General features: G+C 30.8%; 3 protein-coding genes and 1 long non-coding RNA gene across 4 annotated transcripts; all 4 read left to right on the forward strand.

Annotated features, from left to right (window-relative positions):
* Nucleotides 1-1,786: 1,786 nt before the first annotated feature.
* Nucleotides 1,787-3,099, forward strand: LOC143070624 (uncharacterized). Its single transcript, XR_012976604.1, has 3 exons — nucleotides 1,787-1,969; nucleotides 2,249-2,379; nucleotides 2,985-3,099. It is a non-coding gene; the product is annotated as an uncharacterized LOC143070624 (long non-coding RNA).
* A 223-nt stretch (nucleotides 3,100-3,322) lies between these two features.
* On the forward strand, nucleotides 3,323-4,762 carry LOC143071034 (uncharacterized). The gene is made up of 3 exons (XM_076245118.1): nucleotides 3,323-3,422; nucleotides 3,812-4,036; nucleotides 4,631-4,762. Exons 1-3 carry the CDS (start codon nucleotides 3,351-3,353, stop codon nucleotides 4,760-4,762), a joined length of 429 nt encoding a protein of 142 aa, XP_076101233.1. The 5' UTR covers nucleotides 3,323-3,350.
* Nucleotides 4,763-5,855: 1,093 nt separating this feature from the next.
* Nucleotides 5,856-7,781, forward strand: LOC143070625 (uncharacterized). The gene is made up of 4 exons (XM_076244852.1): nucleotides 5,856-5,955; nucleotides 6,333-6,484; nucleotides 6,767-6,856; nucleotides 7,403-7,781. The coding sequence occupies exons 2-4, from the start codon at nucleotides 6,409-6,411 to the stop codon at nucleotides 7,588-7,590; spliced, it is 354 nt and encodes a 117-aa protein (XP_076100967.1). The 5' UTR covers nucleotides 5,856-5,955; nucleotides 6,333-6,408; the 3' UTR covers nucleotides 7,591-7,781.
* A 3,320-nt stretch (nucleotides 7,782-11,101) lies between these two features.
* Nucleotides 11,102-14,618, forward strand: LOC143072228 (kielin/chordin-like protein). Its single transcript, XM_076247073.1, has 4 exons — nucleotides 11,102-11,128; nucleotides 12,644-12,701; nucleotides 13,379-13,579; nucleotides 14,368-14,618. The coding sequence occupies exons 2-4, from the start codon at nucleotides 12,671-12,673 to the stop codon at nucleotides 14,508-14,510; spliced, it is 375 nt and encodes a 124-aa protein (XP_076103188.1). The 5' UTR covers nucleotides 11,102-11,128; nucleotides 12,644-12,670; the 3' UTR covers nucleotides 14,511-14,618.
* The last annotated feature ends 9,679 nt before the right edge of the window (nucleotides 14,619-24,297 follow it).

Consider the following 24,297-nt stretch of genomic DNA (forward strand, 5'->3'; position numbering starts at 1 on the left):
CACACAATGTCGTCATATCGGAACTGATTTACCTGTTAAACATTATATAAACATATACGATCAAGTTCTTCTCATTAAGTTAACACATTTAAGGAAGAAAGATGTCAAAACAATGTTGATAAAATGAACAGTTATCGTACAGGTATTGTTTTGGCTTTAATTTGAAAAAATGAAGATGGTAATATTCGTTACCGCGACACTAATGATCAAAGGATACAAAACAACGACATCTAAAAAAGAACTGGCTACCCTCTATTCTCATCATTCTCTGCATAGATTTGAACATTATAATTGCTAAACATGCTATCCTATTTCATGCATATGTTCCAGACATAAGCGTACGGTCTGACCGTATGAATATACGCGTATGGTCCAGTGCGAGTTGACCATACATGTTATTTGATCATATGGGTTAAATTCAAACAAATATTTATCACAATCTTTGTTTTTAGTTTTACAAATTATTATTATTACAATTAGATGGATAAAATGAACAAACGAACAATTGAAATTAAGTATTTGTTTAATTGTATATCTGAATCCTAATTTGGTACTCTCGCCCTAGGTGACTTGATACCACATGACAAGTAGCTTATTATTTTTTACATTAACATGTTTGCAGTTTATGCATGTTCCTTTGCATTTGCATTTTTTAAAGATTCTAAAACAAGTGTACCCACATTATGTTAATTTCCGATTTCTTCAATTTCAGTGATCATAATTCAATTAATGTATTACTGATCGACATGCTTAAATTTCTCGCTACATTGAAGACCTGTTGGTGACCCTCTGCTGTTGTTTTTTATTTGGTCGGGTTGTTGTCTCTTTGACACATTCCCCATTTCCATTCTCAATTTTATTAATACAAGAGATAAACAGATTTAGTTAGCCTGAATTCATCATATAGCTAAAATTTAAAGTTTTTATTTCAATTACAATTGAATATTTTTTACATCAATTTGATAGTCAAGTAATGTTGATCTGTTATATGCATTTGTATCTAATAAACTTGACCAAGTTCTTAATATTAGTCAGACCGTACGCGTATGGTCCGACCGTATGAGTATTTTGAAAAAGTACGCATACGATCCAGACCGAACGCGTGCGGTACAAATACTCATAAGGTCTGGAACACATACATACCTTATCTTGTTTGGAATAGAACTGTAATGACGTTACAGACTGTCCGTGTTGTTGATATTCATCTATTGCCTCTTTCCATTTTAATTTCTGAGTACTAAATAAATAGCACATTCCATTGACTTTTATCCAATTTCCTACCGGACAATGATCGGCAATAACTGAAACTAAGATTTGTACATCGGGTTTAATAGGTTGTACAGTCATAAGTAGGGCCAAATGACTCTTCAAGAAGGAGGCGAAAATTCGAATTTGATAACTTTCTATTTTGATAAGGAATACGAAGGGTCTTACTTTTCCAATATTTTTTTGTTGAAAAGTTATTATTTTTCTTTTTTCCTTTTAAAAAAATAAACACAAATGCAACGCATTTTATGAATACGCCAAATATTTCTTTTCTATTGTGTATGATAACTGATAATAGCTTAATTAAACAATTGCTAAATAAGTTAAATTTGGCGCTTTATTTATCCATATGTGTCAGATATAAAGACAATATTCGTCTAACGGGATAAAAATGTACAGGAAAAACTCGTGCTCATGCATTGACCATTTATTCAGAGCATACGCAGTGGAAAAAGTTAATAGAAGAAATCGGTAAAGTCCAAGAGACAACGAACAACATTTGCATGTCAACGACGTTGTAGTCGCAACATTGTGACGTTGTCCAGCTGAGGTACCTTGGCGACGTTCAGTAGAGTTGTCGCTTTATTAGTAAAGAGAACGCGTATAGTGGAACTTGAAAAAAAAAATTAAAAAATCAAATATTCTTAAAGATGGAGAGTATTTCAATTTCAAGACTTGACTTAATCTTAAAGCAGTTTATTAGGTATGTATTTAGTTACAATTAATTTGTGGTTATAAACTTTATAAGTTTGTATTTTGATATACTATTCTTTAAAGACTAAAGGCGATAAAAATGAACGTAGTTTGGCATAGTTTTCGAAGTAAAATGTATCAGAGGCTTCAGACAAGATAATAATGTTTTACTCGAAAAAAAAAAAAAATCATTGATAGTTATACAGCTTATGATAAAAACACCGGTTAGTCTTCCGTATAACGTTATTTTATTTATTACGAACTATTAATTATAATTATTTTTGTTTAGAATTGACCAGTATAAATGGTACTGTAGGCTTTTGAAGGAATATGCAATGGAAGCATTTACAGTAAATGGAATGCCAGCACCAATATATGTAGCGAAGAGAATGGCTTATTCCCAGGGAAATGATAATTTCGGTATTCTTGTTTATCATTGTAATGTTACAAATTTTGTTTCGAATCTAATAAGTTATTATAATTTTCACCTTTGAACGTATATCTTTGAAATAATTCAAATATAATGAATTCGAAATGTGACAAAAAAAAGTATAAGTAATGATAAAATTGAGAATGGAAATGAGGAATGTGTCAAAGAGACAACAACCCGACCATAGAACAGACAACAGCAGAAGGTCACCAATAGGTCTCCAATGCAACTAGAAATTCCCACATCCTTTAACCTTTTTAGCCTTCATGGCTAAAAATCGTTTGTAGTACAAAAGAAATGGTCCGTCTTATGTTTGAAATCTCTTAAATTATATATTGATTTGTATGCTCATATATGATTTTGAGATGATTTCTAATCTTTGATTATATAAACATACTATCCACACTGATATGTGTCCACACTTCTTCAGTTAATTGTATACAAATAAAGAAAAAGAAAAAGAAACAGAACATTGCTATAATTGAATAATGTAGACAGATCTACAGTCTATATAAAATTATTTCATATCTTTTGTATGGACTCTAGATTATTGATAGCTTGTTTATGTAAATTATACATTATTATTATTTGACAGGAATGGTTGAAATGAAGGACTTTTTGGTGCCACTTTGTAACACCGCCTTTCTTCTACACTGTCAGACACCAGAAATTGCTGTCATGAAAGAAAAGATACTAAACTTTGACGTGACGTAAGTACATGTATAAAATGAATATACAATCACAAATGGTATATTGTTAACGTGTTTGATTGTATATTATTTAATGTTATATATAAGTTAGCTTTAATGTTGTGAGAACTTTGCTATAACAACACATTCAAGAGAAATACAAAGTCTTTAGATATAGATCGCAAAATATCATTGAAATCATCAAATTATTTTAACCCCCATTTCATTCTTATTTCAGATTTGATGCTAGTATTTGTCAAGATATTATAAAAATGGAAAAGGAAGTGAGTCGTAAAATAAGGAGTCATATCATATGTCTGGAAGGACTCAGGGCTTTACAGAAAGTAAGTTATAAGAACTATACATGTTAATAATTAAAAATAAAAAAAAGAAAACACAAGACTGGACGATTAATAGATTCGGACATTTATAAAACATTAAATGAATTACATTTATAGTGTTTAATCAAGTTGCCTCATTTAACTTACTTCCCCTTTAAAAAAATGGACTTATACTCAGTATTGAGGAATCTGTGGAATCTGAAACTTTATCGGAAATTTTTAAATGTATCATAAAGAGAAATACTGTGGAAAAATATTCATGATGACGTCATCAAAACGAGCTTGGAAAATGTAATTGAGATTTCAATGATTTTTGATATGCATGTATATATTTGGATAAAAACCTTTATTTTTTAAACTTATTTTCAGTGTTTGATTTTTATTCTTTCAAGGATTGTTGGTCATGGGAAAAACGTCTAAAACACAGGAACAATAGATTTGACTCTTTCTTGAAGAAAAACACAGATGAAGGCCAATCTAATACTAGTAAGCTTCAACGTAAATATGATAATCTAGTATTAAAGCAGAGTGAGGCAGCAAAACGTTACAGAGCTATACTGGTTTGCTTTCAAGAAAAAATGGAAGATGAGAAGAAACTGAGGACAGCTGTTTTGCAGGTAAAATATGTTTAATTTGCTGTAAACTCTGTCCATCAATTTTCTGTTTACAGATTATGTTATTCTTTTTAAACTTTTAATTCCGTTGATGGAAATCCTATTTAGTCAGGTTGTCAAAATGAACACGAGGCAACGAATTTAGTGTTCCATTCAAAATTAATTTTGTTGGTCCTGCACTTGTAGAAATTTTTACCAACTACTAGTACTTGTAAAAGATGAGAAAATAAAATTTTAGTTACTAGTAACTAATCAAAGTTCAAAGGCGAACGCAAAATCTCTAGTAAACCTTTTGAACACATTGACTTGCATTTACTTAGTGAAGGAACTTTAGGATAAATTCTTGCCTGTTATTCCATTGTCGGTACCAGTATTATCAAAGAGGGGCGGGGAGGGAGATAGAGGCCATTGAAAACAAATGTCAATAATGAATGGAGCTGCAGCAGACAACATACATTTTTGGCCGGAGGAAGGAGCCTAACCAACTGTTTGTTGTAATTCCTTTTGAGTTCGTTAGTTACTATCAGGTTATTAGGTTATATTTATCATTTCTTTTTTTGCAAAACACATATTTTCAAACTTATTATTTTCTTATAGAAAGTGACTGCCATCCGAGAAAAGTTGTCATCTGTTATGAAAGAAAGCTTAACCCATGCCTACAGTGACATGATACAGGCTGTATACATGGCAAAGGAACAAAACGGGTATGAACTTTCAATGTTTTTGTGATAATTTCATTTAGAATAGTCTGTGACAGTGGTAGTACGGGGCGCCGAATGGGACTCTTGTGGCTTTGTACTTGAAATTCAATTTTGTACGGACAAAAGTGACTTTTGTTCAACAAAATGAGTTCAGTTAAACAAAATTTGTAGCATACTACAAATTTAAAATTTTGTCATACAAAATTATCTTTCAGTGGACAACAGTCACTTTTGTCATGACAAAATTCATTTTTGTTACACAGACTTGACTTTTGTTACCTAATTTGAAAATTGGGCGACAAAAGTCAATTTTGTAAGCAAATTAGTTTAGTTTGGATTCTGTGAACTAGTTTGTGTCTCACAAAAGTTAATTTTGTCGTCACAAAATTCAATTTTGAGAGACAAAATTGACTTTTGTGAGTCACAAAATTCAATTTCACAAAATTGAATTTTGTCTTCACAAAATTGACTTTTGTGAGACAAAATTGACTTTTGTGAGTCACATAATTGACTTTTGTGAGACGAAATTGACAAAATTGAAATTTGTCTCACAAAAGTCACACTCACAAAATTGAATCTTGCCTCACACTATTGACTTTTGTGTTTTAATTTCAATATTAGGTAACAAAAGTCAATTTTGTATGCAAATAAGTTTATATTTGTATTCCTTTTTGACAAAATTGACATGACAAAAATTAATTTTGTCGACAAAAATGAATTTTATGATGACAAAACTGAATTTGGTCATCACAAAATTGAAGTTCTCATAAAACAAGTCTGTATCACATAGTTTTGTAAGACAAAAATGATTTTGTTATGACAGAATTGAATTTTGTACAAAACCACATGAGTCCCATTCGACGCCCCGTAGGTAGAACTTATCTTGTATTAATCTAAATCTAGTTGCTTAAATAATCATGGTGTTTAACAGTTTTTGAAAGTATTGCCCAATGGACAATTGTCTCAACTCGATGCTTTCTATGAACCGTTAAAAATATCAGGTCACCCTACAATGTTGCTTGACATAAATTTAAAGAGTACAATAGAATCAGTAAGACCTCCAGTTTCATCTGTCGAACTGTAGATGAATTTGATCTTATGCATGATTTTTTTTCCAGATTTAACTTGGTTGATCAACAACTAATAGCAGTTAACATTGATGGCATCGTTGAGAAGTTATATGAGATAACATCAGCCACCTACAACACACCAGTACCTGAGGTTTGTATACTTCAAATAAGACTCCAAAGTACATATTTGGAGAAAATTGGTTGATTATATAGGGAATCACTGACGCATGACTGGACCCCCTTTTTTTTACATAAACTTCTGGATCCGCCATGCAGTTATGATATTTATCGGAGATTAGGGGTATAAGAATCTTGCAGGAGGAAGCAATGCGTTTAAATTTATGATTTTTTTGGTAATTGTAAGCAATGCGGACTATTTGTTATAAATATAACGTGCTGTACAGAAACAAATCAAATTCTTACAAAACTTTAACTGTAAAATATCTTCTTAACTTATGTAATTTTCTCACTAAAATATCATCAGTTTTCAGTTTTAATGGAAGATAATATGCAAGATTTGTCTTTTAGGATTTTATCAAAGCCACTGGATCCGACGAAAAGTTGTCCGATATACTATAAGGAGTGTGATTATGAAGTACTGGGAATGAAAAATCGAAACTACTTTAGAAAATCAAAGACTGAGAAAAAATCTTTGTTTGACAAAACGGAGAGGCGTAAAGGTAACTCTTCTTTCTTGTATATTTACAATATTTATGGTATTACTTTTATTTATATTTCAAATGGAAAGTAACTCCAAATAAAGAAAATCTGTCCAAATATTTCGAACTGTCGTTTCTTAGTAATTGCATATGAACATTTACATAGTAGTATATGTTTGTAGTTATTAACAGTTAACAGCTAGATTTGACGTGCAAAGATATTCAAGCTGTTCAAAGAGAGTACATATTTTTACTACAATTTAGTTTCATTTATTTAATATTTCATTTTTATAATTATTTTAGGAGGCTGTTTCTTCCCCATAAATGGCGGAATTCGAACAAATCCAGTATCACCTGATGAAAAAAGCAATGGAATTATCAACATCAAAACAGGTTTGTAAAATATTTACTTTTAGGATGGAATGCTTCAACCGACCGATTTTGAATTATATCCCGAACAAAATCGAATTGTTAAATCAATTTTCAAAATAGATATTTTTTTTAAACTGAGAATTAATTGTTAAAATTTCTGATCACACAAATTCCCTATACTAGTATCGTGATTCTTCATACAGAAGCAGGGGCGGATGATCGAATCAAAAGTTTGGAAAACCTACATTTGAAGTTAACCTAATCAAGGTTTACTTCTTTTAGATGAATTTCCAAATTATAAATCATGTAAGAATGAGAAGATTTGGTAAATAAATAAGATGATATGGTATACATATACGTCTCTGACTTTTATATACATATATGAGGAGATGTGAAGATGTTATATATAGATACGGAGATGTGGTATATAGATAAGGAGATGTGGTATATAAATAAGGAGATGTGGCATGATTGCCAATTAAACAACTCTAATCACTTTATGCTTGTCAAAAAATGAATACATTTGAGTTTGTAGTATGTATCATATGTTTTATTTTATTACAACAGGTTACCAAGTAAAATTAAAATTGGCTTTAATGGAAGGAAATATTGGTTTTGGGTGGGTCAGACAAAATGCATTCTTTAGAGGGAAGACATGGGGATTTTATTTCCTGACGTCAGAAGATTCACCAACAACATCAACAATAGGTGTGCCATCAGTATCACCCTCAAAGCTATTCCAACAATTGAATTAACCGATTGTTCTGACGATTTTAGAGGACAGGGCGATCATCCTTGTGTTATAGCCCAGGAAAACGACATGCACGAAAACACAGAAAAGAAAGAACAAGAAGATGCAGTTGTAGTGCCTATGATAGGGAAACTTATTGCTGAATGTATTCACGAGATTACACTTGAAGAAAACATATTGGTAGTTTGAATTGGAAAAAAAACAGTTATAAGCCAAATGCATGTTTGAATTGTACATATAACTTTTTAATTTTAATTAATCTAATAAAATTTTGTTACTGTTTTTTTAATCTTAGATTTATATATAAGAATAAGGAGATGTGATACGATTGTCAGTGAGACAGCAGTTGAACCAAAGAATCAACCAAAGACCAAAGGACAATGATGTAAACAACAACAGATCAATGTACGCTTTCAACAATTACGCATACCGTATACTAGTATAGTAAACAAAACAAGACCGTACCATCTTCAACAGCGAGCAAAATCATTCCGCATAGTATGCAATAAAAGGGCAAAAATAATAATCTCCTGCAACATGATCTGCATTTCCGAACGAATGATAAGATGATGTATGATTACATAAAGACATATTGATTGCACATGCTGTTTGGGCATGATCCCTCCTTTTTTCTTTCTTTTTTCTCTCCGGCTCTTTTTTTGTTGTTCTTTTAGTGTCAAGATTGTTTAATTAATATTTTTCGAAGGAAATTATTTCAAGTGTTCTTAAGCTTGCTTATCACTGATATTTTAGATATTGTCCAACATATACATCCATTGTATTAAAGCTGAGTTTTTCCGCATAGTTGGATCTATTATATACATATATATATCCCGTTTTATTAAAAATAATATCTTGTCTTAAGTTTTGCAGAACATAAAAAGTTTACAAGTTATGTAATCCTTCACTAGGGTATATCTTTTAAATAATTTTGTCTTATTAATGTTGTTTCATTGCTTTAATTGACTCCTAATATCTCAATGTTTACCCAATCAGGATAATACTAAATTTGCCAGCTATAAAAAAAAATATACCTAACACTTACTTGGTACTGATTAATTGACTTAACCAATATCTGAGTACCAAAAGGGAAAAACCTTTAAATAAACAACCAAATTTGTTTATGACGTCTTTACACTAAATCCATTGGATGTTGGATTCATACGGATTGATAGTTTAGTCTTAGATGCATGAATTTTTCATTAGTTGTTAGTGGCTTTGAACTAGCTGTCAGATAACTGCGAGTACTCTCAGATCTGTTCATTGTGTCTTTTTGTGTCGGGATGTATAAGTACCGGGCCACGTCCACTTGTATTTTTGTCCATCTGATGAAAAGCCTTTTTCAACTGATTTTTATAGTTCGTTCTTATGTTGTACTGTTATACCACTGTCCCAGGTTAGGGTGAGGGTTGGGATACCGCTAACATGTTTAACCCCGCCACATTATTTATGTATGTGCCTGTCCCAAGTCAGGAGCCTGTAATTCAGTGGTTGTCGTTTTTTTACATAAATAAGGCCGCTAGTTTTCTCGTTTGAATTGTTTTACATTGGCTTATCGGGGCCTTTTATAGTGACTATGCGGTATGGGCTTTGCTCATTGTTGAAGGCCGTACGGTGACCTATAGTTGTTAATGTCTGTGTCATTTTGGTCTTTTGTGGATAGTTGTCTCATTGGCAATCATACCACACCTTCTCTTTTATACTATATATTAAATTTCAGATACAAACATTCTAGCTCACTTGTGTTGCGAACATTCTATGTATTAAAGTTCGACAAAAGTTCTAAAATAGTCATTTAAAAAAAGTAAAGCTTGTTATCAAACAAGTAGTAACAGCTGGCTTGACAGGAATTTAGAATAATTAATTGTGTATTATTAGAGATACCATCAAAAGCCCTAGAGTGTTACATGTACTATCCATTAAAAAGTATTTAATACTTGTAAAAACTCCATCAAACAAGCATTCAATATAAACAATGTCTTTCATAGTAATGCTTATTTTCAGATGTAACTCGATTAAATTTTTTGTTCCGGATATTATCCGATGCAAATGTGTATAGATATAGGAAGATGGGGTGTGAGTGCCAATGAGACAACTCTCCATCTAAATAACAATTTATAAAAGTAAACCATTATAGGTCAATGTACGGCCTTCAACATGGAGCCTTGGCTCACACCGAACAAAAAGCTATAAAGAGCCCAAAAATTACTAGTGTAAAACCATTCAAACGGGAAACCAACGGTCTAATCTATATAAAAAACGACAAACGAGAAACACGTATAAATTACATAAACAAACGACAACTACTGTAAATCAGATTCTTGATTTAGAACAGGTTCAAACATTTGCAGCGGGATTAAACGTTTTAATGGTACCAAACCTTCTCCCTTTTTCTAAAACAATAGCATGACATCACAACATAGAAAACTACACATTTAAAATAAAGAGTCAATAACTGAGTGCAAACAAGTTATCAACTTCATCTCAGGTCTACAAGCTGTTACAATACATATGTGAGATATGACACTAGGTCGACTGAAAGTCCATGAGAGTATCAACAGCTCTGTACTTAACACTTAGATAGTGGCATGAAAATACGTATTTTATATTATTAAAATTTGCTGTTACAAAATTGTGGATATTATTTTAAATAAAGAAATATACATCCCTCACGCAAAGTTCTGGTTCCTTGTCCGACTTTGGTTACTTTGGATTAATATAATTTCGTATGTACCTATTTTCGTGGATTTAGGAAAACGTACATGTTCGTGGACATTTGATATCGTGTTTTTTTTTCGAAAGTCTGCATACCAGTCTATAGAGAATTTGTCAGTCTTTGAACATTTAATTTCGAGATCACCTTTACCCACGAAGTCTACGAAAATTAGTGTCCAACGAATAATCACGAATCCCCAGTATATCTTTTAGTAACTTTTCGTTTATAGGCTCCTCATATTTTACGCTTTGGGCCATAAAAAAGATTATGTACGTTTGCCCTAACCCTACCTACCCAAAAAATAGCTGCCTACTCAAAATCTTATATTATCCTTATGTGAAAAAGTTTTTTTTTAATCAGATAGGCATGCAGACTAAAACACATATGACGCTTTAATTTCTCTTTGTTGAAAAAAAAGAAAATGCCTACCTACCTACACACTGTTTCAACCTTTGAGTAGGGTTTGGACAAACCAAAATGATATTAATTGTGGCCTTGGATTTTTAACTATTTTGAACATCACCGAAGAGACATTTATTGTCAGAATGCTACCATCTGGTTCAAAACACTTTGCACCGTTAATGTTATTGAATTTAACTGCAAGTAACAGAATAGTCATCAGTCACTAAACGCCCCTAGAGAAAGTGTAATTTGATACAAGCAACTGAAGCTGTGGCAGATGGATTGAATGGATTTTAAAATAAATGAATTTTAAGCTATTAGAGATATTTTAAAAAACCCTGGAGTGTAACATGTATACTATAAAGGTAATTGTTACACGTAAAACTCCACAAAACAAACATACCACAGAAACAATTCTAAAAACGTGAGTATTTCTGCTGTATATATATATTTGTTATTTACTAAACAGAACAAGCAATTAAGACCGCATTTAAAACAATTTAACTTAATCTGATATTTTACTTGTACCTCAGTTTCTTTACCTTTTATCAGATAACCTTTGACAGGTAATTAATCATATTTTGACGGTATATATGTTTGTATAGTTATTCCTCTATGTTAAATAATTAACGGGTTTTTGTGTGAAGCAAAATATGATGAACCTGATCCGACTTTTCCTGTATATTCATTTTAAAAGGAACATGAATCAAGAAAGAAACCTTATGATGGCTACTATAATTCGTTTTTCTAGAATCTAAAGGACTATTGGTAACTGAAGTGTACGTACACCATTTGAAAATAACGTTACATCATGCATTAGTTGTATTTGTATTGTATTGTTTATTACGTTTTAAACCAATCACTTTATTTAAGGAATGACTGTAATATTTTTTCTGTCTATGAAGAAATAACATAAAATGTTGTATGTTATTTCGAATAGACAGATAAAATATTACAGTTATTTCTTATTATTTAATTCTAAATTCCATTTTAAACGTGTGAAAACCATGAAAAAACGTTGATGACGTCACGGTCACATGACTAAATTATGTCAGCCAATCTGATAACCTAAACAACGTCAGTCAATCAGAAGACGTGTTACATTCAAAATTAAATTATTTAGATATACACTTTGAAAATATCCCCCAGATTGATTTTAATTCTGAAACGGCAATTTGTTGTTGTGTTAGTTGTCAATCAACCATTTAAGGTAGCACAATACAAAGATTTTTGCACTCCCAATCAGACAACTTTAAACTGATGTAATTCATTTCATCCTTCTTTATATTTTAAAAATGAGGTACCAAAAGAAAGAAGAAAGATTAATCTTTCAAATTGTGATAATTTCATTATGACATAATTATTACATAATTAATTATTATGTAATTAGTTGCTATATTGTGATGTCCACACTTGAATGAATTTAGCGTCTTTGTTCTTCATAGTATTCCAAAATATTTTATAAATTCTTGTACAACACAGCTTGATCTCCAAAACTGTGTCTCAGATTTCCAAAAAAAATCAATAGAACAAATTTTATACCCAATTGAATCTAGTGGTCTCTTATGAATTGATGTTGCAAACTTCATTGAAGATTTATGAGAGAATGAAATACAATAGGAAAAATCTGAGACACTGTTTTGGAGGTCAAACTGTGTTGTGCAAGAATCTATAAAGTATTTTGGGATGCTATGAATAACAAAGAAGCTAAATTTATTCAAGTATGGACATCATAATATGACAACTAATTACATAACAATTAATTATGTAATAATTATGTCATAATGAAATTATCACAATTTGAAAGATTAATCCTTCTTCTTTCTTTTGGTACCTCATTTATAAAGTTTAAAGAAAGATGGGTGGAATTACATCAGTTTAAAGATGTCTGATTGGGGGTGGAAAATCTTTGTATTGTGCTACCTTAATTTGTTTTCAGATATCAATTAAAGCAGAAATAACAGAGATGAAGTTCCTATTGGCTTTCTTCTTGCTTGGTAAGTTTAAGGAAGACATAAATATGCGTCATTAACGTAAACGAAACCGCTAAATGTTCAAGAATCAAGTCCATTTTAATGATTATTTCAACCTTTAAAATTTAACTACTGTTATGAAAACAATTATAGTCTGTTAATGCTAGAAATACAGATTGTAACTCAGTGGTTCTAATCAGATTTTAAAACTGACCGTTTATTTAAGGATATCATTTCAGTAGACATGCAGTGCTTTTGAAATGACACTTTTCTTAACATTACATTTATAAACTGAAAAGAATTATCATTAAAAGTCATATTTATAAATTTAATGTTTCCAAAACTTTTGAACTTTTGAAATACTAAGGCTTTTCTACCTTAGGAATATATTACTTTAGCTGTATTTTGCAAAACTTTTAGGAATTTTGGTCCTCAATGCTCTTCAACTTCTTACTTTATTTGGCCTTTTAACTTTTTTTGGATTCGAGCGTCACTGATGAGTCTTTTGAAGACGAAACGCGCGTCTGGCGTAAATACAAAATTTAATCTTGGTATCTATGATGAGTTTATTGTAAAAGAAAATAAATGGATTGTACACAAACTTTTGATGCAGTATCGCAGTATTTGAAAATAATCAACCCTCGAGAAACTTTATTTGAGACCAATTATATTTGCTTGGAATGATAAGTTTTAATTTACAGGATTCTCATGTATTCTCGGTGACAAATGTGTTGTGTATAAAGAAGGTGAAACAATATCAAGTCTCCCTACTGGTGCTAGATATGGCAGAACGTGTCATAGTATTTTTAGAGACAGAAATAATTACTGTGTTGAATGGGATTGCCCAAAAACAGACTGTTCTGACCCTATTGTTCCAGAAACTGGTTGTCCATTTTGTAATGGTGAGTAAGAGGTGAAATATATTTATAAGACAATGTACCTGCATGCTTTTTATAATGGTGTGGATGGAGTTTCACATAATAGAGAATAATGGGGTGGTGGTGGTTTGGGGGGGGGGGTATAAAGAAATGAGAAAAATTGACCCCCAAAAAAGAATAGAGAATATGAGGTGCTAAAATATAAAAAATACAGACTAACTCCTTTATAATCAAGTTAACAAAACCAACATACGAAGTTTCAAGGAGACTGAACAAAACATTCACATTTCTACAGATTTTTTTTCAATTTTAATGCTTTCAACCTTTTTTCGAAGGTACCATTTAATTATAACTGATGTGGACAGTAAGTATATAAAAAAGATGTGGTATGATAGCCAATTAGACAACTCTTCATAAGACACCAAAAATGACACAGGTCACCGTACGGCCTTCAACAATGAACAATGCCCATACCACATAGTCAGCTATAAAAGGCCGCGAGATAACAAATGTAAATAATTCAAACGAGAAAATTATCGACCTGATTTATGTACAAAATAATAAACAGCAACAAACGACGGTTGTATAACTTGACTTCTATTGTTCTCTTTTTTGGTACGATTTAAGAACATGATAAGTATTTTCTGATATCAAAATCCATTTTGATTACAAATTTCAAATCTAATTATAACTGATGAGGAAAATTTCCAACCCTATTATATATGATGAGTTTACTATTAGACACATTTTTCTTCAGGGCTGTTCATTGTTACCACATGAGACAAACGTAGTTATATATCATTTTGTTTTAGGTACATGTGTCAATGGAGGAAGAGTTTTCAGAGATGACGAACATTTCACATGCGATGATGGATGTAATGGATGTACCTGCTACTCGACCACACTTATGATGTGTTACATGCAGGAACCTCCAGAATTATGCAAAGGTCTATAAGGAACAAAAACGAAACACTTTGAGAGAAATACCAGAAGAATGAATATCTCGTTAATCCTGTTATCATAATATTGTTTTAATTTCATTAAAAAGTAGCAGTGTTTATTATTTATTCGTTTATTAATCTATAAGAGGCATATATAATGTGAAATTGGAATTGTAAGTCATATAAAGTGTGTGTGGGATCGATGGAGGTTCAAACAGGAATGTTTTTGTCGATTGTCTTTTGTTTGGCGGAGTGGGGATTGAGGGTGTGTGTTATTTCACCTTACGACCAGTCACAGAGGGCTATTTAGTAGGTTTCTCAAGTCTATCATTTGGAAAAATAAAAAGTGCACGAAACTACATAATTTTCTAATGCAATTTCTTTCTCAACTTTATTTTGAAGTTGTGTGCAAAGTCTGAAATAAAGGCAAAAGTAGTATACCGCTGTTCAAAATTCATAAATCGATAGAGAAAAAACAAATCCGGGTAACAAACTAAAACTGAGGGAAACATATCAAATAAAAATTATAAGAGAACTACGACAAAACAGAGACACAACACCGAAATGTAACACACACAGAAACGAACTATAATGTAACAAAGGCCATTTTCCTGACTTGGTACAGGGCATTTTATAAAAAAAAAATGGTGGGTTGAACTGGTTTTGTGGCATGCCAAACCTCATGTGGCATGAAAACGTATAGATAATACAGGTCCATTTGTTTCGTAACTGATATTCGTTTTTGAACTTTATCAAATTGTATGCACATCCAAATTTTCTATCATTGGTTGGTGTGATAAATAACCCCATCATAGATACCAGGATTGAAATTTGTATATGGGCCAGACGTGCGTATCGTAATCAAAAGACTCATCAGTGACGCGCGAATAATTTTTTAAAGAGCAAATAAAATACTCAGTTGAGCATTGAGGACCAAAAATTACTAGAAGTGTTCACTAATACAGCTAAGGTAATCTATTCCTGAGATAGAAAAGCCTTAATATTTCATAAATTCAAAGTTTTGTAAACCGTAATCATTATGACCATATCAATGATTATTCATGTCAACACAGAAGTGGTGACTACGTACTGGACTGGTGGTGTCTGTTCAATGCAGAATGTCAACCATCGAAGCAGATTGCTGAAAAAAATCCTCATTTTGAAATCCACGGGAAAACGAAAATTGTGTGTCTTCTACTGTCTTGAAGCGAATATTTTGAAAATGATTGTGATTTAGGTTTCACGTTTTGTATAGACTCTGTCGACACATCCGTTCTCGCTCTTTTCAAATTTCAAACGATATCACTTTTATCTTCCTAACCGATTTATAAGATTTTAATATCGATACACTACTGTGGCATGAACAGTCTAAATCTGGAGTAGCGCAAAACCTAGTGATAAGTTTCCCGCTGGAAAAAAAATCCTCATTTTACTTTTTACTACACCTTAATTGTGTTTTAATTGTATGTAGCCTTTTTGCAGAATATCGTCTTTAAATAAAACTTCGAACGCCTCGAATGCTTTCAAAGAAAGATTTTTACATTGTAAAGCTCATTAAATTTTCGTTCACTCTGATTTTTGATTACCTAACGTCCTTGATAGAGAAAATATCCGTTGTTTTCCTTTTCTTATTTGGTTATTTTGATTCTACTCCGCATGAATACGCTTGGGTGTAAACTTTCATGAACCCAAACAAGACTGCCAATTTCATAGGAGGTCAATTTTTTTAGAGATTGTTTGAACCTAGTAAGCTTCTTAACAAATTTGTAATATATCAACGGGAAAGCACAAGTATATGTTACAAAGGTTCAAAACTATCTTTGATCGGACAAGCGATAGGTTTACCTGTCATTTAATCCTTGTGTTAGCTGTTAAAGATTTCTTTTTAAGAATCAAATTCTTCTATTTCTGTTGTATGTTCGGTCCATTTTCTTATAAGCTTGAATAGTGATGCCATAGTACATTGCAGAAAAAACATACCAGTATTCGAAAATGTGGTTGAGGAGAATAAATTTGTTTAATTTCATTCAAAACACATTGTCGGAGGTCATATGGTGATCTACAGTTGTAAATTTCTGTGTCATTTGATTACTTGCGAACAGTTGTATCATTCGCAATAATACCACATCTTATTTTTAAATACCTCCCTCACGACAAGCTCTGTTTCCTTTTCCAACTTTTGCTATATCTTTTTGTCATACAATGTATTTGATTTTTTTTGTTTTGGAGACGCCTCATATTAAAAATACGCCTTGGATTTTCAAATATTATCGCCTTGAACATCACCGAGGAAACAATTATTGTCGCAATGTACATCTGTCGCTAAAAAAATGATACTGTTTGTGTTATGTTTAACTGTAAGTTATCAGATCAGTTACCAAAAGCCATTGAAAGAATAATTTGATGCAAGCAAATACATCTGGGGCAGATTACTTGAATGGATTGTAAAATTAATTAAAAATAAACTAATAAAGATATAATCAAAAACCCTGGAGTGTAACATGTATAATATTATTAGTTACATAGTTTGCTAGTGACGTAATACGGTATATATGGGGTGAGAGCGAAGCTCGAATCCCCATATGGAATTTCCTGACCCCATATATATCCCATATGGAATTTCCTGACCCCATATATATCCCATATGGAATTTACTGACCCCATATATATCCCATATGGAATTTACTGACCCCATATATACATGTACCGTATTACGTCACTAGCACACTATGTAACGAATTTATCTACCGACTATCAAGTCTTCAATACAGTTAGCATTTTACACGATTAAGAAACTACTTCCTTTGATCCTACAAAAACAGATGCCAACAATGACAACTTGTTAGATTTAAATGTGTTTTATGAATTTATTTCACTTTATCGTCACTTTCTTCGTCTGTTGAAACCTTTAAGATTTTTTCTCAGTACTTTTTTGTTTTTCTAAAGGGACGTAACACCACTACTAACCGTGTATGAAATAAGCCCCGCCTCCTTATTACCTTACATGGATTATAAAGGGACGTAACTCCACTACTAATCGTGTATGAAATAAGCCCCGCCTCCCAACTAACCTAATATTAAATATACACTTTTTCCACGAGGACGCTTTTAACCAATCATATTCCTAGAAATGTATAGGAGGTAAAACAAACTAGGAGGAAACTTGTTTATATCGTATCGAAATTATGTTACCTGTTCTGAACATGTTTCAAAAAAAAAAAAAAAATGCAAATCAAAAATTCTTCTAGTTAATGTTACCAACTATCCTTGTAAGACATAAATCTAGACCAACAGCTAAAAACTTTAAAGTGTCAACAAAAATAATCTAAAAATGTTGTTTTGAGGCATTTTGTTAGTTGAAACAGAGGTTTTATGACATTGAAGATTAAAGTTTTAGAATGCCTTTTGATCAATTTTTCAACACAGGGCATTGAAAATGTACTTTTTCAAAGTAAACCAATTAAAAACTTATTTTATTGAATTGTGGATTCTTTCTTGATTACAAATATATATATTCACTTCTAACATGGCTAATAAAATTTCAAATGACTAAAATAGACATAATGATTGATGGGGAAATAAACTAATAAACAAAGGTTTGTTATAATTAAAAGTTTTAATTTTTTTTTTAAACTGTTTCAAGCCAATTCCTGATGAAAAAAAGTGAACTTATCTAAATTGTTGATTAATTACAGATGATTATTGGAAATTTATCAAGTAAATTATAGGCCTTACTTGGATACCTTTTATATATTCATATTCATATTCATATTTCATTTTTTAAAGATCTTGTTAATCCATTAATCATTTATCTTTTAGATATGATTTACAGAATCACTTTATGTTAAGTAGATCAAAAGTAATAGGCAATAAATAAATTTATCATCCTTATATATATCAAACATCTAATATACACATTTGTGTATTCAATTATGAGGTCAAATACTTGTGTATTAAGAATTAGATGTACATTATGTATAATTATGTAAGACTGAGGTTGATAGGTAATGTTGTCAATTTGATTGGCAGTTTAGGAGGTGGGGTATTGTAATTAAAGGTCCACCTTGTCTCTGATTGTTTAGTGATAATGACAGTTGTCAATCATACTAGTATTAAATCAATACTCACTTACCTAATCAAAATGTTTTTAAAAAAGCCTGCACATCAACACACCTTAAATTGTGGCTAAAATTGATAAGATACGGTATTACAGGGAAGTTATTTAATGTAATTAAATCAATGTATATGAATTTGAAATCATGTGTTAAGATGAATGGTAAATTATCTGAATTTTTTGAATGCACTGTTGGCCTTATGCAAGGGGAATCTTTATCTCCTCTTTTGTATTCTTTATATGTAAATGACATGGAAATGGAGTTAATAAATCAAAATTGTAAACCTTATGAACTTAAAATGTTAAATTTATATCTTCTGATGTATGCAGATGATATGGTTTTATTTAGTGAAAATATACAAGATTTACAGCATATGATTGATAGTGTCAACACTTACTCGAATGAAAACAATTTATATATTAACTTTACAAAAACAAAGATTGTAATTTTCAGAAATAGGGGTAAGCCTAAACAGGAAGAAAAGTGGTTTTTAAATGGTGATACCATTGATATTTGTAATGAGTTTATGTATTTAGGCTTACTTTTTTATTACACTGGTAATTTTGTTAATACACAAAAGAGATTGTCAGAACAAGGAAAAAAAGCAGTATATAGTATGTTTAATAAAATACAGGATGACTATTATAACCATGAAACATTATTGACTTTATTTGAAACTTATGTTGCAAGTATTTTGAACTATGGCTGTGAAATTTGGGGGTTTCATAAGGCACCAGATATTGAAAGGGTTCATCTGTATTTTTTGAAACGTATACTGAAAGTAAAAAAGAGTACTGTTAATAACATGGTTTATTGTGAACTGGGTAGAATACCTATGTGTATAGAGAGAGAATACAGAATGGTAAAATATTGGATAAAATTATTATGTACTGATAATTGCATATTGAAAAACTGTTATGATGAAATGTTTAGTAGCTGTAATACAAAACCAAAGGATAAACAGAACTGGTGCTGTAAAATTAAAGATATTTTATGTAAATATGGCTTTAACTTTATTTGGTTAAGTCAAAAGGTAGATAATGTAGATTTTTTTCTGAGACAATTAAAAGAGAGAATGGTTGATACATTTATATGCGAAGCAAATGCTTTCTTTGAAGTCTCAAACAAATGTCAATTATATAAATATATTTTTTGTACACATAATTTACAATTTTACTTAGACAAACAAGTGAATTACATATATAAACCTTATATTTGTAAGTACCGTATTTGTGCACATAATTTGAATATAGAGACAGGAAGATATTATAATATTGACAGGAAAGATAGATTATGTATTTATTGTAATACAAGTTCCATTGAAGACGAATTTCATTTTTTATTGGAATGTAATAAATATGCTGACATTAGAGAAAAATATATCAAACAATATTATTGGAGACACCCCTCTACTTATAAATTGATACAATTGTTATCTGTACAGAATATTAAAGAACTGAACAATCTTGGTAAATACTTAAAATTAGCGGAGAAACTACGCTGCTAACTTTTATTAATTTTATGAATTTCATACTCTGCGTTATACTTGAAATTGTATTGTATACAAGTAATTTAATGTATCTCAATGTAGTTAACATTTGATTATTATATGTCTGTTTATTTAATATGGTGCATGTATAATTAATTTGTCAAAAAATGAATGTATATCCTATAAGCTGTACTTGCTTTTGGAATAAAGTATTATTATTAATGACATACATTCTTAAATGAACTGCTCCAATAATATACTATTTTTTTTTAGTTTATATGTGTATTATGTGCACATAGATGATAACCATAGGGAACTATATTTCAGTGTGAATACATTTAGTAACAGTAGCTAACCTGTCCTGTTGTTAGGGAGGCCAGTGCCTAAGTAAAGATTTAGAACAAGTTCTAATCTTTCCAAAAACCGACAGAAACAATTCTTAAAATGTAAGCTTACAACCATTGCGAACACCAAATACAGTTGATCTTTTGCTTGTAGTATCCATTGTTTGTGTATTAATTGATCAAGTCTGGATAATATGATTTATCTATTTAGCTTGCAGAACTTGTGAGAACTCTCAGATTGGTAATATGTGTTTTTGATAGCTTTTCGTGTTAAGTGTCGATCTGATGAATCAAGCCATTTTGATTTTTTTTATTCCTTGTGCTGTTACACCCCAGTCTCAGGTTAGAAGGAAGACAAACGTTTGGCTTTATTGTTTGAATTGTTTGTCTCAGATTAGAAGGAAGATACACGTTTGACTTTATTGTTTGAATTGTTTGTCTCAGATTAGAAGGAAGATACACGTTTGACTTTATTGTTTGAATTGTTTAACATTTTGTAATTTCTGGCTATGTTATTTTGGTTTCTGGTGGATAGTGGTCTCATTTGCAATAACACCTCATCTTATGTAAGTTGTAACAACGTTTATGCTAGTATTAATAAGAAAAGAAAACTAACACTTGTGTTTCAACCACTAAATTTATTCTTGCATACTGACAAACATGTGGTCTTGTAAAATGTTAAGGAATTGTATAAACTAGGTAAATAGGATTCATACTATTATGTTTGACAACTATGGAAACTGAGACTCCTTTTATTAAGCCTGCAGACTATGGTAACTGAATGTCATCAGATACTCTCCTAAACTGATTGTTCTCTTATATTTGCCGTTTAAATTACCAATTGTTGTACAGATATGTATTGCTCATTTTAATTATTTACTTCACTACAGTTATAACATAGGAAAAGAAAGTTTTTTTTATCATTTTAAATAAAAGTATTGTTCTGTTACTTTATAGTTTCTGTCAAGCCTTAAAACTTTTTAAGATGCAAGATTTGTACTTAAATTGTGTAGAGTCAAATTCAGAACGATATACTATACATACATGTAATGCACTAATTAGAAATAGTAATTATAAAGAAATGTCTTCTTTCACGTAATAATAGAAATAAGACGAATGTGTCATTCAAAAAGAAACACATCAATCTCATATTTACAGTCCTACTTTCATTAAACTTTAAAATATACTTAGAAAGTAAACATACACATACATGTATGTGTTTTCCCAAAATGTAATGGAACATGTTACTGATAACATATGATCAACCAACACACAAAAGATTGTTAGTCATTGCAAATTTCAACTTTAACACATTGAAAAAAATGACTGAAATTTTTTGTCAATATCAACATTAACTGCAGCTGCTGAAAACTAAGTGGAAAAATACTTCAGAAAGGAGATTATTGAAGAATGTGTTTACAGAGTCATACTTTTTCCTGTTCTTTAAACCACTAATTTGGTCACAATGATTTTCATTATTCAGTGATACATGCAGGCTTACTAACTTCATGTATCTGGTCAATGATGTCACAAAGAATCCTTTTCCAGTGAACGACATATCTCGATATTTATAGATCACAACAACGATAGTGTAAACTGAGCCTTTGCTTTATCTTTGAAAATTCGCTTTCTTTCTGAACTCTTTTAGTATTTCAAAAGTTTTTTCAATATTGATATAGTAATCTGTATCTCCAGAACTTGTTGTCGGTTTCTGTGCCGAAATAAACTCAGATTCAACCTCATTTTCATACTCATTTAGGACACCTAATTCAATTAGGCATTTTCTGAAACCAGATTTCTTATAATCCTCATCTAAACAATCAACTGTTAACGTTTCAAAGTTTAATGCCATCCATAGAGAAATGATAGTGTCATAATTAATATTTCCTTTCTGGAAAAAAAGCAAAGGCTTGCTCTGTGCAAGTAAAATATCCTTACTTACATTGTAAAAATTGATAAACAAACAATGGGCGGTTACAAAAAATGATGGTATGAGATGATCCTCTAATTGTTTGTTTTGTTTGACAGCAACAAAAGCATTCACAATTGTCTGAGTTATTGTTTCAATGTACTCTTTTTCAGATAAAAGTTGGTGAACTGCCTTATCATGTATATATGATGGTTCCACTTCTGTTAAACCATTTGAATCAAAATGTTCTTCAACATCCTGCTCAAGTCTTGCCTTTTTCAAAACAGGTTCACCTTGTCCTTCTTCTATATTTTCTATCCAATCAGATGCCACCGTTACAACATTTCTGCATTTTCTGTTGTTTTTTACTACTATATCTGCTCTTCCATGCCACAATCTTGTGCATCCTGTAATAAAAAAGACATAACTGATACATGTATAACATTGAAGTGTTAAGAATAACCAAACTATTAAGAAATCAAAATGGGGAAAACACTTACCCTGGAATATAACAACAGCTACTTTTGTAGGGTGTCTTTCTCGAATGCCAACATTTTATAAGTTACCTATTCCTAGAACGCCAACAAAAATATTTCAATAGATGTTTATATAAGAACAATAGTTGTTTTCATAACTATTTAATTATATGGTTTTATAGGAACAATAGTTGTTTTCATAACTATTTAATTATATGGTTTTATAAGAACAATAGTTGTTTTCATAACTATTTAAATGGTTTTATAAGTAACTAAATCTAAATAATAATTAGAAAACTTGATAAAATTGCAACATTTTATTACTTTTCGATGAGAAAAAAGTAGATTTAGGGGTTAAAATTATCATGAATTTTCATAAAAATTATTAAGAAATAAAAACTTTTTTTTTACTTTAAAAAAAAAAACATATTTTAGGACTTGAAATTTTTTTTTAACATAAGACATATCTAAAAAATGAAAGAAATTCTAGTTAAATACAATTATTTCAAACTAATAAGGATATTAAAGATTTATTTAAATCTATATCATTTTAGATATTTTATTAGTTAAATGAACTACTTACTATATGAACTTCTTACAATTAGTCAACTTTACGCTTGTAATAGACTCTTAAATGTGAAAATTGCTTGTATAAAATATTCAACAATAATTATCAGATCACATGAAGATTTTGTAGCTACATGTATGTGTCATATGGATGCATGCAAAACTTTTCGGGGAAAAGGGGGAGGGTATAATGTGTAGATTCCTTAAGAAGTTCATTTATCTAAAGAAATGAAATGAAATTATATGAATGCATAATCATCGATTTGTCAAATGGAACCGATTGAGGTCCATCCAAGCCACTTCAGAGGTAAAAGGACAACAATGTCTCCTATTGGTTTATCAGAGAGAAAAAAAAGTCTAAAAAACAAGGTAAAACATTAAGAATAATATATGTAACTTGTAAACTACATGTAAAAACAAAATATTAGATACAACATTGAAGCCCCATCAGAGAGTCGTTTTGTGGCTGATACATGATTAAATTTAACATTTTAAGACTGAGGAATTTTTTTATTTATACAAACACTCTCAACTAGAATCTCAAATAAGCTCACAACTGGCAGCAAAAATGGGCAATTCTAAAGTACACCAATTAATCGAAACTCAAAATATATATTAAATATGGAGCCTTTAATTTCTTAACAAAGATCAAATATAAATTAATTATAGTACTGCTACCATATATTTATAGATTATCGTTGATCATCTCAACCTGTTTGCGTTTCTTGCTTGAGCCAGTACTGCAAAAGTGAGAAAAGCAATCAAGTTGAGATGACCAAAGATAATTGGTTTATTGCTATTTTACCTATGACGATGTTCCCTATTTGATGTCAGTTTCATTGACAACGACAACAGCCCCTTAATTTCTAGCGGTAATTTTTCACAAATCACTGGACCCAAA

The sequence above is a fragment of the Mytilus galloprovincialis genome, chromosome 4 (assembly GCF_965363235.1).
Source record: "Mytilus galloprovincialis chromosome 4, xbMytGall1.hap1.1, whole genome shotgun sequence".
NCBI lineage: Eukaryota > Metazoa > Mollusca > Bivalvia > Mytilida > Mytilidae > Mytilus > Mytilus galloprovincialis.

What these genes read in the sequence shown, in the direction of transcription:
- LOC143070625 (XM_076244852.1), top strand. Translation starts at nt 6,409, where the DNA reads ATGAAAAATCGAAACTACTTTAGAAAATCAAAGACTGAGAAAAAATCT. An exon ending in CAAAACGGAGAGGCGTAAAG is followed by an intron (nt 6,485 to 6,766) that starts GTAACTCTTCTT and finishes TAATTATTTTAG; the next exon opens with GAGGCTGTTTCTTCCCCATA. An exon ending in AATTATCAACATCAAAACAG is followed by an intron (nt 6,857 to 7,402) that starts GTTTGTAAAATA and finishes TTATTACAACAG; the next exon opens with GTTACCAAGTAAAATTAAAA.
- LOC143071034 (XM_076245118.1), top strand. Translation starts at nt 3,351, where the DNA reads ATGGAAAAGGAAGTGAGTCGTAAAATAAGGAGTCATATCATATGTCTG. An exon ending in GACTCAGGGCTTTACAGAAA is followed by an intron (nt 3,423 to 3,811) that starts GTAAGTTATAAG and finishes TATTCTTTCAAG; the next exon opens with GATTGTTGGTCATGGGAAAA. An exon ending in TGAGGACAGCTGTTTTGCAG is followed by an intron (nt 4,037 to 4,630) that starts GTAAAATATGTT and finishes ATTTTCTTATAG; the next exon opens with AAAGTGACTGCCATCCGAGA.
- LOC143072228 (XM_076247073.1), top strand. Translation starts at nt 12,671, where the DNA reads ATGAAGTTCCTATTGGCTTTCTTCTTGCTTG. An exon ending in ATTGGCTTTCTTCTTGCTTG is followed by an intron (nt 12,702 to 13,378) that starts GTAAGTTTAAGG and finishes TTTAATTTACAG; the next exon opens with GATTCTCATGTATTCTCGGT. An exon ending in TGGTTGTCCATTTTGTAATG is followed by an intron (nt 13,580 to 14,367) that starts GTGAGTAAGAGG and finishes ATTTTGTTTTAG; the next exon opens with GTACATGTGTCAATGGAGGA.